The following is an 18,844-nucleotide window of genomic DNA, read 5'->3' as shown; positions in this document are numbered from 1 at the left end:
ATGCTCCCAATTCTGTCATCCAGGTCATTGATAAAGATGTTGAATAGCACTGGGCCCAGGACAGAGCCCTGTGGGACCCCACTGGAGTGGTGCATTTACTAAAAATTTATTGATTGGCTGGTATTAGTCTACTGGGAGACCCAGCATGGCATAGCCGTGTGAGTGTTGGACTACAACTATGGAGACCAGGGTTCTAATCAAAACCAAGAAATCCACGGGCGACCTTGGGCAAGTCACACTCTCTCAGCCTCAGAGGAAGACAAAGACAAACCTCCTCTGAACCAATCTTGCCAAGGAAACCCTATGAGAGGTTTGGCTTATGGTTGCCAGGTCAGAAACTACCTGAACACACACAACACAACAACCAAGTCTACTGGCCCATTATCATTTTATCCTTACAAGTTATAATTAATATTTATAATAGAAAAGCTTCTAAATGTTTTGAATCAAGACTTCATTAACATTTTTCAGCTTTCTTAGTGATGTATAAAGTTACATCATTTAACACCTCAAAAAGGTTCGGCCCTTGACCTGCTAAAGTCTGCATACAGGAGAGATGCTTTGTAATAGATTCTTCATCAGCAGCATTCTCTTTTATAGAGGGCTGTTTTCAACTTCTAAAGCATTTTATCTCAAAATAGATTCAGCATGACCTAGTCTTTGATTTCTAGAAGTGTTAAACTGAACAAAGGAGTCAGATTACTGCCCTGCTCAGGTTGCCAAATTAAGCATTTGAGAATTAAGGAACGTTAGTTGCTCGACAAAGTAAAGATCCGGTGGAAAGAAACAGAGATGTATACTGAGAAATTAAGAAGTCATGATGTGTTTGCACAAAACAAGACTATTTTAACTTAACCTTCTACTGCCTGGTTTCCATCAAATAACATTTTTAAATAGGGCTTTGGAATGTTTTTAAAAAGAAGGAAGAATGGTTACAGACACGCAGCAGAGTGCAAACTTCATGGCTACAAGTCACCTGAACTTCAGAATTCGATACTTTATAGGCTGCTTTTGCAAAGCTAATGTTGGGAGGAAAGTTGAATACCAGTAAGAATGAAGACTAAGGCCCGTTACAGACGGGCTAAAAAGTACGCGCAGAGCGCGTACTAGGGTTAAGAGGGGGCGGTGCTTCCGCACCGCCCTAACCCTAGCGCGATATGTAATGACCGCGCTGCCTCCAAACGAGGCAGCGCGGTTGTGACGTATTGGGGTTGTGGCAGGGCGCCTAGGGCGCCCTTTCCGCGCCCCCAGATGGAGCTCTGTTTCGGAGCTCCTTCCTGGTTTGGTCCGCTGGGCGCAGCCTTTAGACGGCTGCGCCCAGCGGACCAAAGGAGAAAGGGGCCAAACGGCCCCTTTCTCCTTCTCCCCGCCGCCGCGGGGTGTCCTTGGGGCTTGAAACCCCAAGGACACTCCTTTCCAGGCTGCGGGGAAGGGGCCTTTTGCCGCTTCCCCGCAGCCCGGAAAGCGGCGGATCGGGGCTTCAGCGGCTGCCGCTCTGGCCGCTGAGGCCCCGATCCGGTGGGGAAAGGTGCGCCTACAGGCCGCCCCTAAGGGGCGGTCTGTAACAGGCCTAATTCAGCATTTTGTATGAAACCTAACTTCAGTTTCAACTAGAGTAGACCCAACAAAATCAATGAAATATATTCTAGTGCTGACTAGCAAATCCTATTCATTTCATTGGGTCTACTCTAGTGGGGACTAAAACTAGATTTAGGGCCATGAGCCCTTGTGGCGCAGTGGTTAAATGCCTGTACTGCAACCACTCATTCAAAACCACAAGGTTGTGAGTTCAAGACCAGCAAAAGGACTCAAGCTTGACTCAGGCTTGCATCCTTCCGAGGTTGCTAAAATGATTACCCAGATTGTTGGGGGCAAATTAGCTTGCAGTTGTAATCCGCTTAGACACTGCTTAGGTGGTATGAAGCGGTATATAAATGAAGCTTGTTTGTTTTTTGTTTTAGATTATCCCTATTTTGCTCTTAGTTCACTATGGCCCAAAGCAGACAAGCCAAAAGAACCATGATAGCACTGTTCGTGTCAGGACCACGGCAACTGCATACGCCCCGCCCTGATCCTGGCCACCACTGCAGTCCTGAATCAGGCCGCAGGAAGGAGCAGATTCTTTCTGCTTCTTTTTGGCCCGGTTCTTCAGCGACGGCACAACATCAGCGTAATTTCCAGCAACATTCAGGGTGTGCATCATCTAAACACTACATCCCAAACATGGCCGGAAACTGCATCATTTGGCCCGTCTGTTTTGGGCCTATGTTATCCTTGAAAAGGGAGCAGACAACTTACACTCATGCCTGTTTGGAACATCTTGTTTATACAGAGTCAGTCAAGAATCACTGTCCACACCTTTCTAAATAATGGGATGTATTTCCACACCAAATTGGCCTTTAGGAGCACCTTGTTTTTATTGCCATCAAGTTGCCTTTGACTTAGATCAAAGCTGTGAATGAGAAGCATCCAAAACATCCTATCATCAACAGCCTGCCCAGGTCCTGAAACCTCAGGGTTGTGGCTTCCTTGATGGAGTCTATCCATCCGTAATGAAGTCTTTTTCTTTTCTTACTGCTTCCCATTTTACAAAGCATTGTCATCTTTTATAATGGCTGGTATACAAACTACCTGATCCATTTGACTATGAGCGATTACAATGTTTAGTAAATTTTAGTGGGTTATGTGTTTGCTTTTCAACTTTTTTTAAAAAAAGGAAATCATATTATCAAAAACCTCACAGGCATTGAATTACAATGTATTTTTTAAGGCATTGGTATAAAGTACTAGCTTCCTTCTTCTCTTAAGATAATAATGTTATTGTTATCCTTATTAATTCTACAAAGAAAAACACATGCCAATTATATATGCAGACACAGAACGTGCAAATATGCTCTTTTTTCTAGATACATCTTTTCCCCCTAATTCTACCTTTTGCTGTAGTATAAACTGAAAAAAGTGGGATTTTTAAAACATGCAACCCAAAATAATTAAGACACAGGGCCAAACACTGACTATGGGTATTGTTAGTAACAGTTGGTTAGTATTACTGGTGAAGTGGATCACATTGACATGTAACATTTAGAAATTGTCATTGATTTCTGCATTTCTGTTCTGATTCAGAACATGTTGGGTAGTCTGGATGTTATCCTATCATACAAGCTCCTGAACAGATTGCACAGCCCTAGGAAACTTCCTGGCCTTCAGTAAAGATGAACAGTTAAATTTGTGTAACTCAAAGCTCAGGGAAGGTAATAGGATCCCTGCTCTTACAGCAGCAAATCTCAAAAGGCACTGGATTTAAATCACTAGCATTTAAGAACAATGCACCAAAGAGAGGAGGATCCTCATCCAATGATGGTCCATGAACCAGCATGTTTCAGATGCTGTCTCCTCTTGGAAGGAAAGAAGGAAAGAAGAAAGGAAGGAAAGCAAGCATTAAGGACACAAAAGCAACAAACAGGAATTGTTCATTCATTTGCAGAAGAAAGTTATCTGAAAGAGTTGAAAGGAACATAAGGACCATCTAGTCTGTGCCCTGCAGGAATACACAACTGAAGCACTCCTGAGAGATGGACATTCCTCTGTTTAAAGACTGCCAAAGCTGCAGAGTCCACCACTTTGATTTCAAGGAACTTGATTTCAAAATGAATCAGAATAATGCTCAAAGTGTTTCAGACAGAGCAAGTGAATTTACTTCTGTTTTCATATGAATAGATGTCACTTATTCCTTGGAAAAGTTACTTTTTGGACTACAGTATCCACAGCTCCTCAGTCAGCATGACCCTTCCTCTTGAGAAGAGATGGAAAACCCCATCACATGCAGGCAAGAGTCATTTCTGTTCCTGGCAGGAACAGTGTGAGCATGTGGGTCCTGGAAGACTGCCCTGATGAGAGAAGTGAGGGCCTCTGTTTACAATTGGGATAAGAGTCTAACAATGCCTGGCAAACAGAAGCCTCCATCTCCTGTCCACCTCCCACAAAATAATTTAACACTCATCTATGCTTGATTACCAAAACCATTACAGTAGTATGAACAGTGGAATTCAAATGTGAGAGAATACAGAACAAGCAAAACCACCAGCTTGTTTATTTGCAGCAATTCTAAATTCATCTATTTGCAATTATACGTCATAATTCTAATTTCATTCCGAGTTTCTAACTGAGACACAACTCCAACACCTCAGTGCACATCCACCAGCCTGCTAGTTGTTTCCTTCATTTTACTATAAACATTAGGCATTTTCAGTTACTGACAACTTCTTCCACCATGAGTAAACATCCATTAGCTCAAGTGTGTTATGGCTGAGAACAGACAGAAGTGAATTATTTAGCATCAGTTTGCAACACACTGCCATGTCAATTGACATTCTGAGCTAAAATCACAACTTGCAAAAGCAAGTATATACTGAATTGACTCACCATATTTGCACACACTTCAAATCAATACAGTATATTAACAGGCAAAGCAGAAACTTTCCAAACAGAGGCTTTCCAAAATAATTCTCTTAGAATGGCGGCACCATTTCAGTACTATAACTAATGATGAAAAACAGTTTACCATGTATTAAATAATCTCCAGTTATATTTGGCTGGACAAACATAAGCTGCAGGCCCTTCCCTGTCTATTTAATGTCCCTTGGAGGCATTCTATATCTATTGTCGCAGTCCTTGTTCATCTCTAGACCTTCCAAAACTCAATTGAAGTGAATACAAGGATAATAGCATCACTCCATGTACATTGTTCTTCCTCTCTATAGATTTGTAAGTGAATGCTGGAGTGTGTGCCAATTTTTTTTATCCTACTACAGTCTGAAAGCCAGTGTTCTTGATCTGCCCTAAAGGTCCCACTGAATGTGTGAATTGCTGAATGAGTGAACGCTTTCAGTGATAAGTCCTGTGTGCAATTGCTAATAACTTGACAAGGAAATGTAGAGAGACCAAAGCAAAAAGTGAGACTGTTAAAAGTGGGGAGAGGAGGGGAGAAAATATGAACATGTAGGTGAGGGAGAAAAAGATTTCTAAGAGTCAGGGAGAATTTGTGGTTCCCAATCTGTATTTTCCCCCACCCCGCTCCCAAATGTGAATGCAGGAGCGTTTCTGGGAAAGAATTGCAGGTGGGGAGAAATAAGCCCTCTCCTGTCTGGTTCTCCCCATAAATGCCATAACTACCTTTTTGTTTTCAAACAGCAAACATACCTGCTGCTTCCCCAAGCAGGAAAATGGAAAAAAGAAGTGCTGCTGCCAAGCAAAAAGTTTTTTGTCCCAATTGGGCATAATGTTACTTATGAAGGACCTCTCAACAATTTTTAGTTCCACTGACCATGGTATCCTTCTGAGTTCCCTCTCTAAGATGGAGCTCAGGGACACTGCTTTACAATGCCTCCAGTCTTTCCTGGAGCAGCAGGCTCAAAATGTAGTACTAAGGGATGACTATCTGACACCACGGCCACTATCCTGCAGTGTGCCTAAGGGCTCAGTTCTGTCCCCTATGTTGTTTAATATTAACATTAAACTGCTGGGAGGGCCCATCCAAAGTTTTGGGGCTCAGTAATCTGTATGGTGATGATACACAACTCTCTCTCTCCTTCCCATATATAAACCAGTGCCTGATGCTAGTAATGGCCTAGATGAGGGTGAACCAATTGAAACTTAATCCAGAGAGAGGTGCTCCTGGTCAGTCAGAAGACAGCTCAGGTAATAAGGATTCAGCCTGTGCTGGATGAAGTCACACTCCTTCTGAAATCTCAAGTGTCCAATGCTCCAGTTAGCAAGCTTGCTGAGAGGCAGGGGATTATAATGCAAGAAGTGTCAAGCAGTCAGTTCAGTCCAGATCCAGATTATCCAACAAGATGGAGGTCAACACAAAAGGATGGCCATCAGCTGCTCCAGGAGGCATTATAACAAATCAGCAGTCCAGATAACTAGAAGCCAGCAAGGAGTAAAGAAAGTCATCATAGCCAAGCCAGTCCAAGGTCAATGAAACATAAATGCCAGAGCACAGTCAATCACTGAGATAAGATGGCTGTGAACAATGAAGACACTGGGGCCTGCTAGGAGATTTGGGGGCAGCTTCATCAACAATGCCAGATGCCTAACTGGGCAAAACTCAAAGCAATAGCATTTAGCAATTGCATGTACATTTAACAGCAGCTGGAATCATGTCTATCTTTTTGCTGCTCAGCAAATGATAGACGCATGTCTTTAGCCCCTGCCACCTCCGGGCCCCTACTGCCTCAGCCCTGGCTCCTGGGACTTAAGAGAGAACTTTATTATCAGAGCAACAGATTCCTGGCAAGCTGGGTACTCTTCTTTGTCTCAATCATCCAGATTTGCAGCTTGGGTGTTCTCTTGAGTCTGCATGCCCAGGTTTGAGCTGTGGCCAGTAGTTCATTTCCACAGTTAAAACTAGTGCACCCATTTTTGGAGAAATCAGATCTGGCTACAGTGACATGTGCCTTCAGTACAACCCATTTCGTCTACTGTAATTCGGTCTACATGGTTCTGTCTTTGGAAACTGTTTGGAAATTTCAGCCAGTCAAAAATAATGCAACCAGGCGGTTGACCAGGACAAGGTAGTCCCAATTTTGGGGAAAAGTGGGATACAAATAAATTAATAATGACGACAACAACAACAACAATAATACAGGGATCATGTGACATCCCTATTGAAACAGCTACACTAGCTACTGGTCTGTTTCTGGGCAAAACTCAAAGCAATAACGTTTAGCAACAGAATGTACATTTCTATACTACTTCACAGTGAACTAAGCACTCTCTAAGCAGTTAATCTACAGTTGGCCCTCCATATCCATGAATTTTTTTATCCACTGATTCAAGCATCCACGGCTTGAAAATATTACAAAAAAAGTACAAATTCCAAATAGGAAGCCTTGATTTTCCATTTTATGTAAGCGACACCATTTTGTTGTGCCATTAAATGGATTTTGTTATCCACAGGGGACCCTGGAATCAAACCCCAGGGCCGGTAAACAAGGGCCCACTGTGCAAGCCAATTTCCGCCAACAAGCTGGGTACTCATTTTACCAGCCTACAAAAGGATGGAAAGCTGAGTCAACCTTGGAGCCCTGGAATTGAACTCACAACATTGTGGCTGCAGTACTGGCATGTAACCACTGCGTCACCAGGGCTAGTTTTGACATTTAAAGTCCTACATGTCTTGTGACCAAACTATTTGAAATACCATTATCCCCTCATATAAACGGGCCTTAAATAAACATGCTTTAAGATCTGTGGGGAGGAATTTCTCTCAATCCCACAACTTTCGCAGATGCAGTTGGTGAAGACACAGCTTTTCTGTGACTTCTCCCAGGCTGTGGAACTCCCTTCCATGGAAAATCCAGTTGGCCTTCTCCCTGCTCTCTTGCTATCACCAGATGAAGACCTTTCAAGGGGGCATTTGGTGACAGCAAATAGAGCTTTTAACAGAGAAGGGATCTAACCGGGTTATTGTTGGTTTTTTTAATTTCATCATGTTTTAGATGCCTTTTAATGCTGTTTAACTTGTGTGTTTAATTTGTGTTTTAAACTACAATTAATTGTATTTTAACTTTCATATTAACAGCTTTTAACTGTTTTGTGTTTTTAAGATGCTGTTGTGCCGCCTGTTGACCCCACACTGGGAGAAAGGCAGGATATAAATTGAATAATGAAATACAGTGCTCCCCAGTCCCTGCATGTAGAATGGATTTAATTTCCTTTCTGTAGACCTGTCAGCAACTAATCAGGCCTCATATACTCTTCATTCATTGATTAGTTTCTCCTAGGAAGAATTTTTAGGATTTTTTAGACCAGTTCTTCACCAATAAAATAGAATATTCCTCTAGCCCGCCCCACCAAGTTGCAACTTGGATGAACTGGTCTTGTATTCCTACCCACACTAACTCCCTATCCGTTCCATCTCTTTTAATTTAATCTATCTGCTTCAACCTTCCATTCTTCTTTCTGTTCCCAAGTAGCTGACATATGTTTCTTGGTCTGCTGTTCAACTTCCATTATCGACAAAGTTGCAGTTAAAAAAGCACAAATTTAGCTGCTTAGACTAGACAATTAACTTAATTTACTCGGGGATTAGAGCAAAAAATCCCTTTTGCAATTCAGGTTAACTGGCAGAAATGTGTTTTCCAATTTGCTAATTTGTGATTGTAAGAGACAGTAGGTCCCAAGGAACTACCAGAAGATGTCAGAAAACTGGAGAATAACAGGAACTGAAAGACAAGTCACAATGACGGAAAAAGAGAATGTGGATCTTTTTTGTGCAAAGTCAAAGGATCTACAATATCCATGAGGCATTTTTGTTTTCGCAGAAAAATCCTACCATTTAGGGAAGTTTTTTGGGAATGATTCTTCTAAATTAAACTGGCTAGAAGTTGTGTCAACTAAAGTTCTAATGTTGCTAATCTTTCACGAACAGTTATTTCTTGATGCTTTATAAGCATTTTTCTAAAGTACATTGTGTAAATTGTGTAAACAATTTTCAAGTACATTGTAGTACATTGCTACATATGTGATGAATATGTAGTCCTTTATTAGCCTGGATTTTTCGAAGGCTTTTTTTTACCTGGCAGCATCAGCTATGTAAATTTTATTAATAAAAGCCAATGTTTTAAATCAGTCTGCTTTTAATGATGTTTTTATTTTATTCTGTAACCCACCTTATTCAGGCTCACGGCATATTATTACAGTGTAATAAATCAAACACAGGAGTTTTCTTGCCTGTTATCTTTGAACCATCCTGCCAATTTGTTCTCAAATCTCTAACAACAAGAACCACCTTAAATGAAAGTAAAATTCTGAGTTGTCATCAGTCTGCAGTAACCACCCAAAAAGTATGTCAGAAATGGTATGTTGCCAGCTCACGTTCTGCAAGTTTTACCAGTAGACAAATATGACTTCATATCCTTTCCCACCTACTTATACAACCATCACAGTCATAGCTAATCTTTGCACAACTTGTACATTCTCCACTGCAAAATGTAGAGCAAGCATCATCCAACATGGTGTCATCCAGATGGTATACGACTGTAATTCTGATCATCCCCACCCAGCTTGGCTTCTAGTGGGCAGGAAATTGTAGGAATTGCAAGTCCACACATCAGGTTGAACAAGTCTGGTTCTGTCAAGTCTTTATTTGGGCTATCTTGCATGATGCACGTTAGAAATACCTACATTACAAATAGGAATAAAAGTAGATGAGGCCAATTTTGTTTTTCATAAAGAGGGTTGGTTATGGGGGACACGATTCTATAGATAACAACTGCTCTAAGAAAACTTTAAGGGCTGCCTATCAAATAAATTATGATGTAGAACTTACACTGGAAATCTATCTTATCAGTGGGAGAGAAGAAATCAATGAGAAATATCCCAGTACCTATAACAATAAAAATTCTTCAGATATGAAAAACTAGGCCTGAGAGAGATAGTAAGCCACAGGAATATGAATTCTGCAGTACAGCCTACTCCCCATTTTTTTATAAAAAAATAATAAAAATAAAATGTATTATGTAGCCAGAGCTAGCAGGGTGTATTAGATTGAATGTTGGACTAGGAATCCAGGAGACCATGGTTCAAATCCCCTCCCCACTCAACCATGCAATCCTACTGGGGGACTTTGGCCAAGTCACACTCAGCCTCACAGAAAAGCATGGCAAACTAATAATAATAATAATAAATTTTTATTTATATCCTGCCTTTTCCCATAGGATCAAGGCAGCTTACAAACACAATAAAATACAATACAGTAATACAATAATAAAAACTTCCTTTCAATAAATGTTGCCAAGAAAACCCTATAAGAGGCTTCATATGTCAAAGTAGACTTTAATGCACATAACAACAACTTATCTAACCATTGAATCTGAATAGCCATAAACAGAACTTTCTGAATCCAAATGTTTCTTTTGCACTTTTGTAGATCCCATTAGGGAGGTGGCTGTCATGTTGTTCCTAGTGTACTTCTAATGTACTTCTCCAGGGTAAGGAAGAATGTATCTTTTAAGCTGATCAGAATTTGATGCTTACTCATATTAGAAAAAAATGAACAGCAGCTCATGGGGCAGTAGCCACATGACTGGCATAAATCCCAAGATGAGATAGGCTCCTAGAAATTTCAATCATTTTTTTCACTCTTACGCAAAAGCATATAAAGAGCCTGTGCAAGCAAGAACTTCAAAAATGTGAAGTACACAACAGTCCTTCAACAAAGTTTCCAGTGGCATGCTTTTTCTAGCAAACATCTAGGAACAATGCACAAAAGTGGTGTCATTTTTGTGATACATGCTGCCAAAATATTACACCATGATAGGTTCTATGTTGCAACTCTGTCACAAGCAGTATCACAATTTCAACCTTTGTTTTTGAAATGAGAAATATGCTACAATTCAGGAATATAAGTGCATGTGGTAATCTACTAAACCTTAACTGAAGTTCCATGTGTTCTTCATGCAACCACTGGATTGCTGGCAGTTATAAAATCTGATATAAGGAACAGGTATTCTCAGGTTTTATTCTGAAAGCAGAGATAAACTTGGTAACACAGAGAGCAGGATGGGCATCCCTCAATCTCCCAGATATGGACTTACTACTATTCCTGTCATGCCTCATTGCTAGCCTACCTTGTCAGGGCTTGTGGGGATCAGTATTCAATTGTATCTGGAGGGGTAAACATTCCTTACCCCTCCTGTAAGCAATGAGCCTCTGATTTAAACATCAAACTGTATCATGGACCAGACTTCAGAATTAGATGTCACTGACATTAAGCATTGGTCTCAACCTGTCCTATCCTTTATCTTCTGTTACTTCCACAACTCACTACTATATCCTAAATGTATTGGAAGACTGACAACAAACCTATGTAAACAAATACTAAAGCAGCTTTGTTGAAATTGTACAACTTATATCAACTACAGGTTATGAGTTTGGTACTATTTGAATCTCAATCATAGGTCCTCTTGCAACACTATGGCGGGTTACAAACCGCCACTTACGACGCGCTCCGTGCGTGGTAGGGTTAGGAAGGGGCGTGGTAGGGTTAGGAAGAGTCACCCCTTCCGAACCGGCCCTGGCCCCAACACGCGCGGAGCGCGTCATAAATGGCGGCGCCCATCCACATGGGCGCTGGCATTTTGACGTCTTGGACGCATAGTGTCCAGACGTGTCACGGCGGAAGTGATGCTGCGAGGGTGCGCTTCGCCCCTCGCGGCGCCACTTCCACGTTTTGAAAAGAAGCACCATTTCGGCGCTCCTTTTTCGCTGCGCCGGGAAGCCTTGCGGTCTGGCCGCTGGGGCTTCCCTCTGCAGCGGATGGCAGTGGCGGGAGAACTGCCGCTTGAGGGCGGTCTGTAACCCGCCTGTAACTCCCAGAATTGCTGAGCACACTGACCATGCTGGCTGGGGTTAATGAGAGCTGAAGACTAACAACATCCAGGCTTCCAAGGATGGCAACCAACATAGTTATTGTCATGGGCAAATGGTATCAGTTTAAAAAAAAACCAAGAGAGAGAGAAAGGTTGCACATTGGAAAATGACACATGAAGATAAAAGTACTGTAACAACAACAGTTTCAAGAACTCATCACAAAAATGAAGTGCACACTATGATTTTAGCCAACCTCTACACAATTGCAAAGTCTATACTTAGATCTCTTCCTTCTAAATACTATACATACTGTGCAGAGTGACACTACTCACTGGAACTAAATATCCTTTAAGAAGGCAAATTATCACAATATGGACAAAATCAGAACCATCTATTAACAATATATAATTACTAAACCTTGAAACCAGTTTGAATCTATCCGTTCCAAGATATCTTGTTAATTTTGGATAAAAGATTTGCTGAAATATGTTGAACTGCTCTTCTCTTTCGTGGTATAAGAACCTACTCCTATTCTTTCCATGTCATTTCTGACTCTGGTGCCAAAGTTTCTTTTAGAGAAGTAATGGTGCCAAGGTTTCTGTTAAAGAAGTAATGCCCAGGAACACATTTATTTCATGAACTGCGGTATACTGGTAGTGTCAGTAGAAATATATACATTTCAATCTGATGTATTTCAGATTAATGTTCCTCACCTGACAATAGTCTTCTATATAGTGGCTATAAGCCTGTCGAACATGAAACTGTCCTCAAGGACCACCCTGAAAATAAGTCTGCAAATTTTCACCATATGTAACTAGTGTTACTAGAGAACTAGGGCGGGATACAAACCGCCATATACTACGTCTTCTATACGTACTAGGGTTAGGAAGGGGCGGTGCTTCCGCACCCCCCTAACCCTAGTACGTATAGAATACGTACAAGATGGCGGCGCCCCTTCCACATGGGCGCCGCCATCTTTACGTATCGGACGCTGAGCGTCCGTACGTGTCGCGGGGGTTGTGACGTAGCGAGTGCGCCCCTGGCGCCTCGCTACGTCGCAAACGCGACTCAAGAAGAAGCTCCATTTTGGAGCTTCTTTTTCGCTCCGCGCGGGAGCCGCACCGTCTGGAGGCTCCGGCTCCCCCGCGGATCTACCGACGGCGGCGGCAGACCGCCGCAAAGTGGCGGTTTGTACCCCGCCAAGGTTTCTCAGAATGAGATCACAAAAATTGGGACCGTATCATTTCAGACTAAATTACCCCCAACACAAAAAGCTCTTACATGTAGTAAACCAGCACATCAGTGAAGCAATGTCAAGACAGCCCTCCCTCGAGTTTACTAAAAGGAGCTTTCAACAGAACAGGCCATTTTAAAAGTATGACCTACCCACTTGTTCCCCAAAGTGGTACAGTGCAGAATTCTCCCCTCTCTCCCTATCACTTAGTTCAGCTATTTGCTTTCTCTCTCATGTTTGAAACACCCACAACCTTTAAGTGGGCTGAGAAAGGAAATCAGGAATTGCAGCAGTCAATATAAAAAAAGAAAAGGAAAACAAGAAGATGAATGTGTTAAGAGAAGAGGAAATGGGGGCATTGCTCACAATTAAGAAAAGAGCAAAGAGAGGAACAATGAACAAGAAAGATGATAAGCTAAAATCCGGTTTGAATATTATATATATATATATATATCTCCAAAACAAGATGGGTGCAGCAGCTAGCATAGATGCTATTAACAGAACATGAAGGTTATGGTAACTCTAATAAATATACAGGTTAGGACATCCAGTTAGCATTTATATTCATATTCAAACAAAGGTAGAGAATCTCTGCAGGGGTGGTCTGTTGGGAATTGCGCTCCAACAACCCCTGGAGATCCACATGATTCACATCCTTGTGGTAGTAGCTTCAAAAATGCTTTTGCTATTGAGGACTTCCAACACATTTCTGGTTCCCTTTAACAACATGGGAGTGAGCCTAACAATTTACTTTAAACAAAATCAGTCTTCACTAAAAACAGAAGCCCAGGTCCTCTTCCTTCTCCTCCCTGCACCCTCCTATACAAGCACAAGGTATTGTTTACTGTCAGCATTTTCAGTATGTTGGAAACCCACTTTTACTCCCTCTCTTTGTATCTCCTTTCAGGACACCTGAATTTGCAATTCAGAGAAAAGAAATCTGCAATTTCACTTGATCTTGATGCTATTCTGTAATTACAGCTGGAATTCTGTTTCTCTTGCCCTCTTCCTTTCCTCTGCCCTGATTTCATATTGTAGATTTGTTGTTGTAGTGCAGTGTTTCCCAAACTTTGGGCCTCCAGATGTTTTGGACTTCAGCTCCCAGAATTCCTGATTGTTGGCTAAACTGGCTAGGGCATCTGCAAGTTGAAGGCCAAAACACCTGGGAAACGCTGTTCTAGTGCCTTCAAGTCATTTATGGCTGATGGCAAACTTATGGCAAACCTATCACAGGGTTTTTCTTGACATAATTTGTCCAGTGAGGGGGTTGCCATTGAGGATGAGGGTGCGGCTTGTCCAAGGGAACAATGGGGATTTGAACCCTGGCCTTCACAGTAGTAGTCCAACACACAAACCACTACACCATGCTGGCTCTGTTGCTGTAGACGCGTGGTCTCCAAACTGTGCCCTTTAAGAGATTTTGGACTTCAGCTCCCAGAGGCCTCAGCCATATTGGCCAATAGTCTGAAATTCTGGGACCTGAAGTCCAAAATCTCTTAAAGAGCACAGTTTGGGGACCGCTGCTGTAGAGTGATCTTCAAATACTTTGATACATTACTGATTATCTCTTTCTGGTTTTGAAAACAGTGATTATGTTTTGATACATTAAAGTAAAAGTTAAGCGAAATTGATTGCAACACATTCCAGCAAAGTTCTCCACAAGGATGCAATAAGGCTATTTGTAAACTTTCCCAACCCACATTTCCAAGGCATACTTCAATCAAAAGCTACTTTACAGCTCCTCTCCAACACAGCAGTGTCAGTTCAGAGAATATCCAGGGGCTTAAGGGCTTTAGTAGCTATAGAAGTCCCAAACACAAACACACCCAGTAGATTTAAAGCCATGCTTTAAAAGAAGGGTGGGGGATGTGTGGCTCACTAGAGGTAGCTGAACTGGAACTCCCATCATCCCTCAGCACTGGCTCTGCTGGCTAGGGCTGACTATAAAATCCAACAATATCCGAAGGGCTACACATTCCCCACCTCTGGTTTAAACTAGATTTTTTTCCACTTTCCTTTATATTATTAAAAGACACTACAAATGTAGATGAACTGGATGGGAAATGCCGCTTATGGCCCCTAGCTCATCCAGGGTTATTTCTAACCCTCAAAACAGCACTATTGTTATGGTGCAGGTGCTGCTTTTTGCTTCCCACTGCTCTTCTGATTCTCTGTCTTTCTCTTCCCACTCAAAGTCTCATTAATGACATGCCTTGCTGTCTTCGAAACTCATCTTTTTATGACGCATTAATATTTTAATTTGTTATCAATATTTTACAAAGACACAAGGGGGGAACCCTGCACAATGCCCTGTCTTTTGCCGAAACTGGGGAGTGGCAGGAGGCAGAGCCAGTTTGGCAGCTGTACATACAGTAAAGGGGCAGGGATTATGGAAACCCTGATTCCTATTGGAGAACTGAGCCTTCACTAAACTGTTCTTGAGCCAGTGTGTGGAAAGGGAAGGCGTGCTCCCAGTGACAATAGACTGGTGGGGCGTGACGCCTTGGGCCCATCTGCAGACAAAAAGATATGCCAGAGTTAGTTCGACAGGCTAGCATGAGACAAGAGACTGCAAAAAACTCAAGGATCGCTCCTCTCATTTAATCCTTGTTCTTGACACACAATTATCTTCATTTATTATGAAAATTATCTGATTGTTCTTCTGGGAAATAAAAGGGGGGGAGTAAAGGGAGCAGCAGCAGGGAATTCAAAATGGGAAGTGAAGAAAAGGAGGAGGAGGAGCATACCAGAGGATGATATGGTGGAAAAGAAAGGACAGCTTCTTGCATTCATGGTAGTGAAACTGAGAAGTATCCAAAAAAGCTAAAAAAGAAGTGGAATGGCTGCTACCCCACCCACCCTCTGTGCTCACATAAGTTATTCCCAGTCTTCCCTAATGCATAACACACCACAGTGACAGAAAGCCATTATTGCTGTAATACTCTCTTCTTCCCCAAATACAATACACTCACTTAGTGCTGGCATTTGCAGCCCTGACATGGCTGCAGGGTGAGCCCTGTCAAAGGTAGACTCCAGACACAAAGAGAGAGAAAAAACTCCCTTCTTCGTATGACAGCAGCTACCACAACCTATCACTTTACTCCTCTGCGTAACCCACTCCTATCTGTGCAAAGCCTTTCCCCACACCACCACCAGCCACACCTGGATGCACAAAGCCTGGGCCACTCCCATCTCCTCCATTGCAGAGCAGCCCAGCCCATGCATCCTCACTACACTTCCAGAAGAAAAAGCACTTCTTTTTCATCTCCACCCCACCCCTTCCAAATATCCCCCCTTGTCCTTCTAGTCCTGCTTGAACCAGAATGCATCTCAGTCCTTTCCTGGGATGAAAACAACTCTTCCCTGGCTGACCCACACACCACCACCACCATGAGCACCACCTGCCACTCCCTTTGGAAGAACTGGCCTCGCCATGACACCCTGGGCGACCCTTTGCTTCCCTTTCCCATGCAGCCTGGCAAGACAGCACCCCATTCCTCTCTATTCCTTCTTCCCACGGCCACCAGCTTCAGCCCTGTCCCAATCCTGAATCCCCAAACCCTACAGCTCCCCATAACAGCCTCCCACACATATGCGCACATGCTTCCACCTGTTCCTCCACATGCCTGCGCATGCTGTGCCCTGTCTTCATGCTTCCCTCCCTTGCTAATATTCCCACTGCCCCAACCCACCCAATACCTTTCATTCCCTAAAACACCCAACAATGCAGAGACACACCCATCTTCTCCCCACAATCCTCGCCCCCCCAACCTTTACCACTGCCCTCTTCAACAAGTCCTGCCTTCCCCCAAACACACCCCACACAAAGCAACCCACCCCACACTCCTCTGCACATTTCCCCATGGGAATACCACCACCGGAGTTAACTCTTCCCCACTCCCAAATCCCCCACATTCATTTGCACCCCCAACAACCCCCTTTCCCTTCAAGGCTCACTGTGTCCCCCCCCATAAACCTTCTCCCTATAGGCTTTTTCAGCCTCTCCTACCAGCTTCCCCCCAAACACACACACACAAAGCATCACCCCCCCACTCCTCCCCACATTTCCCCATGGCAATACCACCACCACAGTTAAGTCCTCCCTACACCCAAATTCCCCACATTCATTTGCACCCCAATAACTTCTTTTCCCCTCAAGGCTCACTACTTGCTCCCCATAAACCCTCCCCCACAGCCTTTTTAGGCCTCTCCCTCCACCTTCCCCCCCCCCATAGACACACACACAAAGCAACCCCACCCCACCCCCCACACTTCCCCATGACAATACCACCATCAAGCTTAACTCCTTCCCCACATTCATTTGCCCCTCAACAATCTCTTTCCCCTCAAGGGTCACTGTTCCCCCCACCCCAAAGACATCAACCTCTCCCCACTGACTTTTTAAGCCTTCTCCCATGATCTTCCCCCCAACACACACACACCAAGCAATTCGGACCCAGAACAAGCCCTCACAAGCCCCCTCCCAACTCATTTCCCCATTTCTTCTTTCCAGCCCTCCCACTAAATACCCCTAAAACAATTCTCACACACACACCCCAAAAAACCGGGACCACTCCCCCCTCATTCCTTCCTCCCAGCTCCCTATAAAACACCCCCAAGTAATTCTACCCCCAAAACCCCTCACACCCCACTCCCCCCCATTTCTTCTTCCCAGCCCCCCACAAAACATCCCCAAAGCAACTCTCGCTCCCCTCAGGACCACGCCCCTTCGTTCTTTCTTCCCAGCCCCCCAAACATCCCCCATGTAATTCTGAGCCCCCCAAAAAACCCTCACACCCCCACTCCCCGCTCATTCCTTCCTCCCAAACCCCTATAAAACACCCCCCAAATAATTCTACCTCCCAAAACAAGCCCTCACACCCCCATTTTTCTTCCCAGCCCCCTATAAAACACCCCCAAGTAACTCTAGCCTCCCAAAGACCCTCACACCCCACTCCCCACATTTCTTCTTCCCAGCCCCCCCACAAAACACCCCACCTCCCCTTTTCCAGCCCTGCCCCATGCCCCCACCCCACTTTCTCCTCAGCCCCTCCCAACCCATTGAGTCCCACATGTATGCCCCCCCTGAGTGACTCACCAGGCGAGGCTGAGGCTGAGGCTGAGGGGGTCTCCCGCGGGTCTTCTCTCTTGGGGGGCGGTGGGGCTGTGCTTCGGGGAGGGATGGCTGGGGGCCTGGTCTCCCCCCTGGGAGGGGGCGGGGGGGGCAGGGGGTCGCTCTGGGGCAGCTCTTCCTCCTCAGGAGGAGAGGAGGAGGAGGAGGAGATGGGAGAGGAGCCCCAGGCTGGCTGTGGGGCAGCAGGAGGGGGCTTGCTGCTGGGGGGCTGCTCCTCCCCAGAGCCCCCCAAGTCCATCAGAGGAGGGGCAGAGGCCGGGGGAGGAGGGGGAGGCGGAGGGGGGGCAGAGGCCACCACAGCAGGCTTCCTCTCCCTCACTTCCAGCCTCTCATCATCCATTTCTTCTTCTTCTTCCTCCTCCTCCTCCTCTTCCTCTTCTCCATTATCCTCTGGCTCCTTCACAAACTGGTACTGGAAGGGGCTCCTCACTGGGACCTTCTGCCCCATTGCTGTTGGGGGGAAGGGGGCAGAAGAGGAAGAAGAGACCTGGGAGGATTGGTCTGGGTCATCCATGTTGCCTAGCCTCCTCCTCCTGCTTCTGCTTCTTTAGCAACAATGAAAAAGTAGTACGTATTCTTCTTCTTCTTCCCAGTCAAATATGAAACAGGACCAAAAGAGAAGGGTATATAAAGACCTTGGTGCCAGAGAGAGAGAGAAGGGAGAGGAAAAAAGGAGGAGGAAGGAGGAGGAACTCAGAAGAAGAAGAAGAAGAAAAGGGAGGAGAAAGAGGAGGGGACAAAATAAGTGGATGGGCAAAGAGGGCGACTGCGCATGCGCCGGGACTGGACGGGAGGATGGTTGAAAAAATAAACGGGAGGGAGACGCCCTGATGACTCACAAGAGGCAGCGGCGGCGATGATGCTGTGTTCAGCTGTGATGGGTGCGCGCGCAGCATAGTCTGCTTCTTCTGGCGCGACCGCGAGAGCCCTTCGCTGATTGGTTGGTTGGGTTCGGTGCCATCCTGGGCTCCTGCAAGTTGGCGCGCGCTCCTGCTGCTCCTGCTGCTCTTGCTCTGCAATGATTCTGCTCATGCATTTGCTTCTTTATTTACTCGTTCATTTTTCCATTCTCAACCTTCTTTTCCAGGGAAGAATTCCAA

General features: G+C 44.4%; 1 protein-coding gene across 3 annotated transcripts in view; it reads right to left on the bottom strand.

Moving 5' to 3' along the window:
- Positions 1-18,522, bottom strand: part of RTN4 (reticulon 4) — an 85,508-nt gene extending 66,986 nt beyond the window's left edge. Inside the window, exon 1 of one of the 3 annotated variants that reach the window (XM_089528908.1) lies at positions 17,709-18,522. In XM_089528908.1, coding sequence (XP_089385034.1) covers positions 17,709-18,258 — 550 coding nt within the window. In that variant the 5' untranslated portion in view covers positions 18,259-18,522. The remainder of the gene's footprint in view (positions 1-17,708) is intronic. The other 2 variants (XM_089528909.1, XM_089528910.1) reach the window with 2 other exon arrangements.
- Between the last annotated feature and the right edge of the window lie 322 nt (positions 18,523-18,844).

Source organism: Sceloporus occidentalis, unplaced genomic scaffold, assembly GCF_023333645.1.
Source record: "Sceloporus occidentalis isolate IW3139 unplaced genomic scaffold, rSceOcc1.0.p SCAF_6, whole genome shotgun sequence".
NCBI classification, from domain to species: domain Eukaryota; kingdom Metazoa; phylum Chordata; class Lepidosauria; order Squamata; family Phrynosomatidae; genus Sceloporus; species Sceloporus occidentalis.
This window is presented reverse-complemented; position numbering and strand designations above follow the sequence as displayed.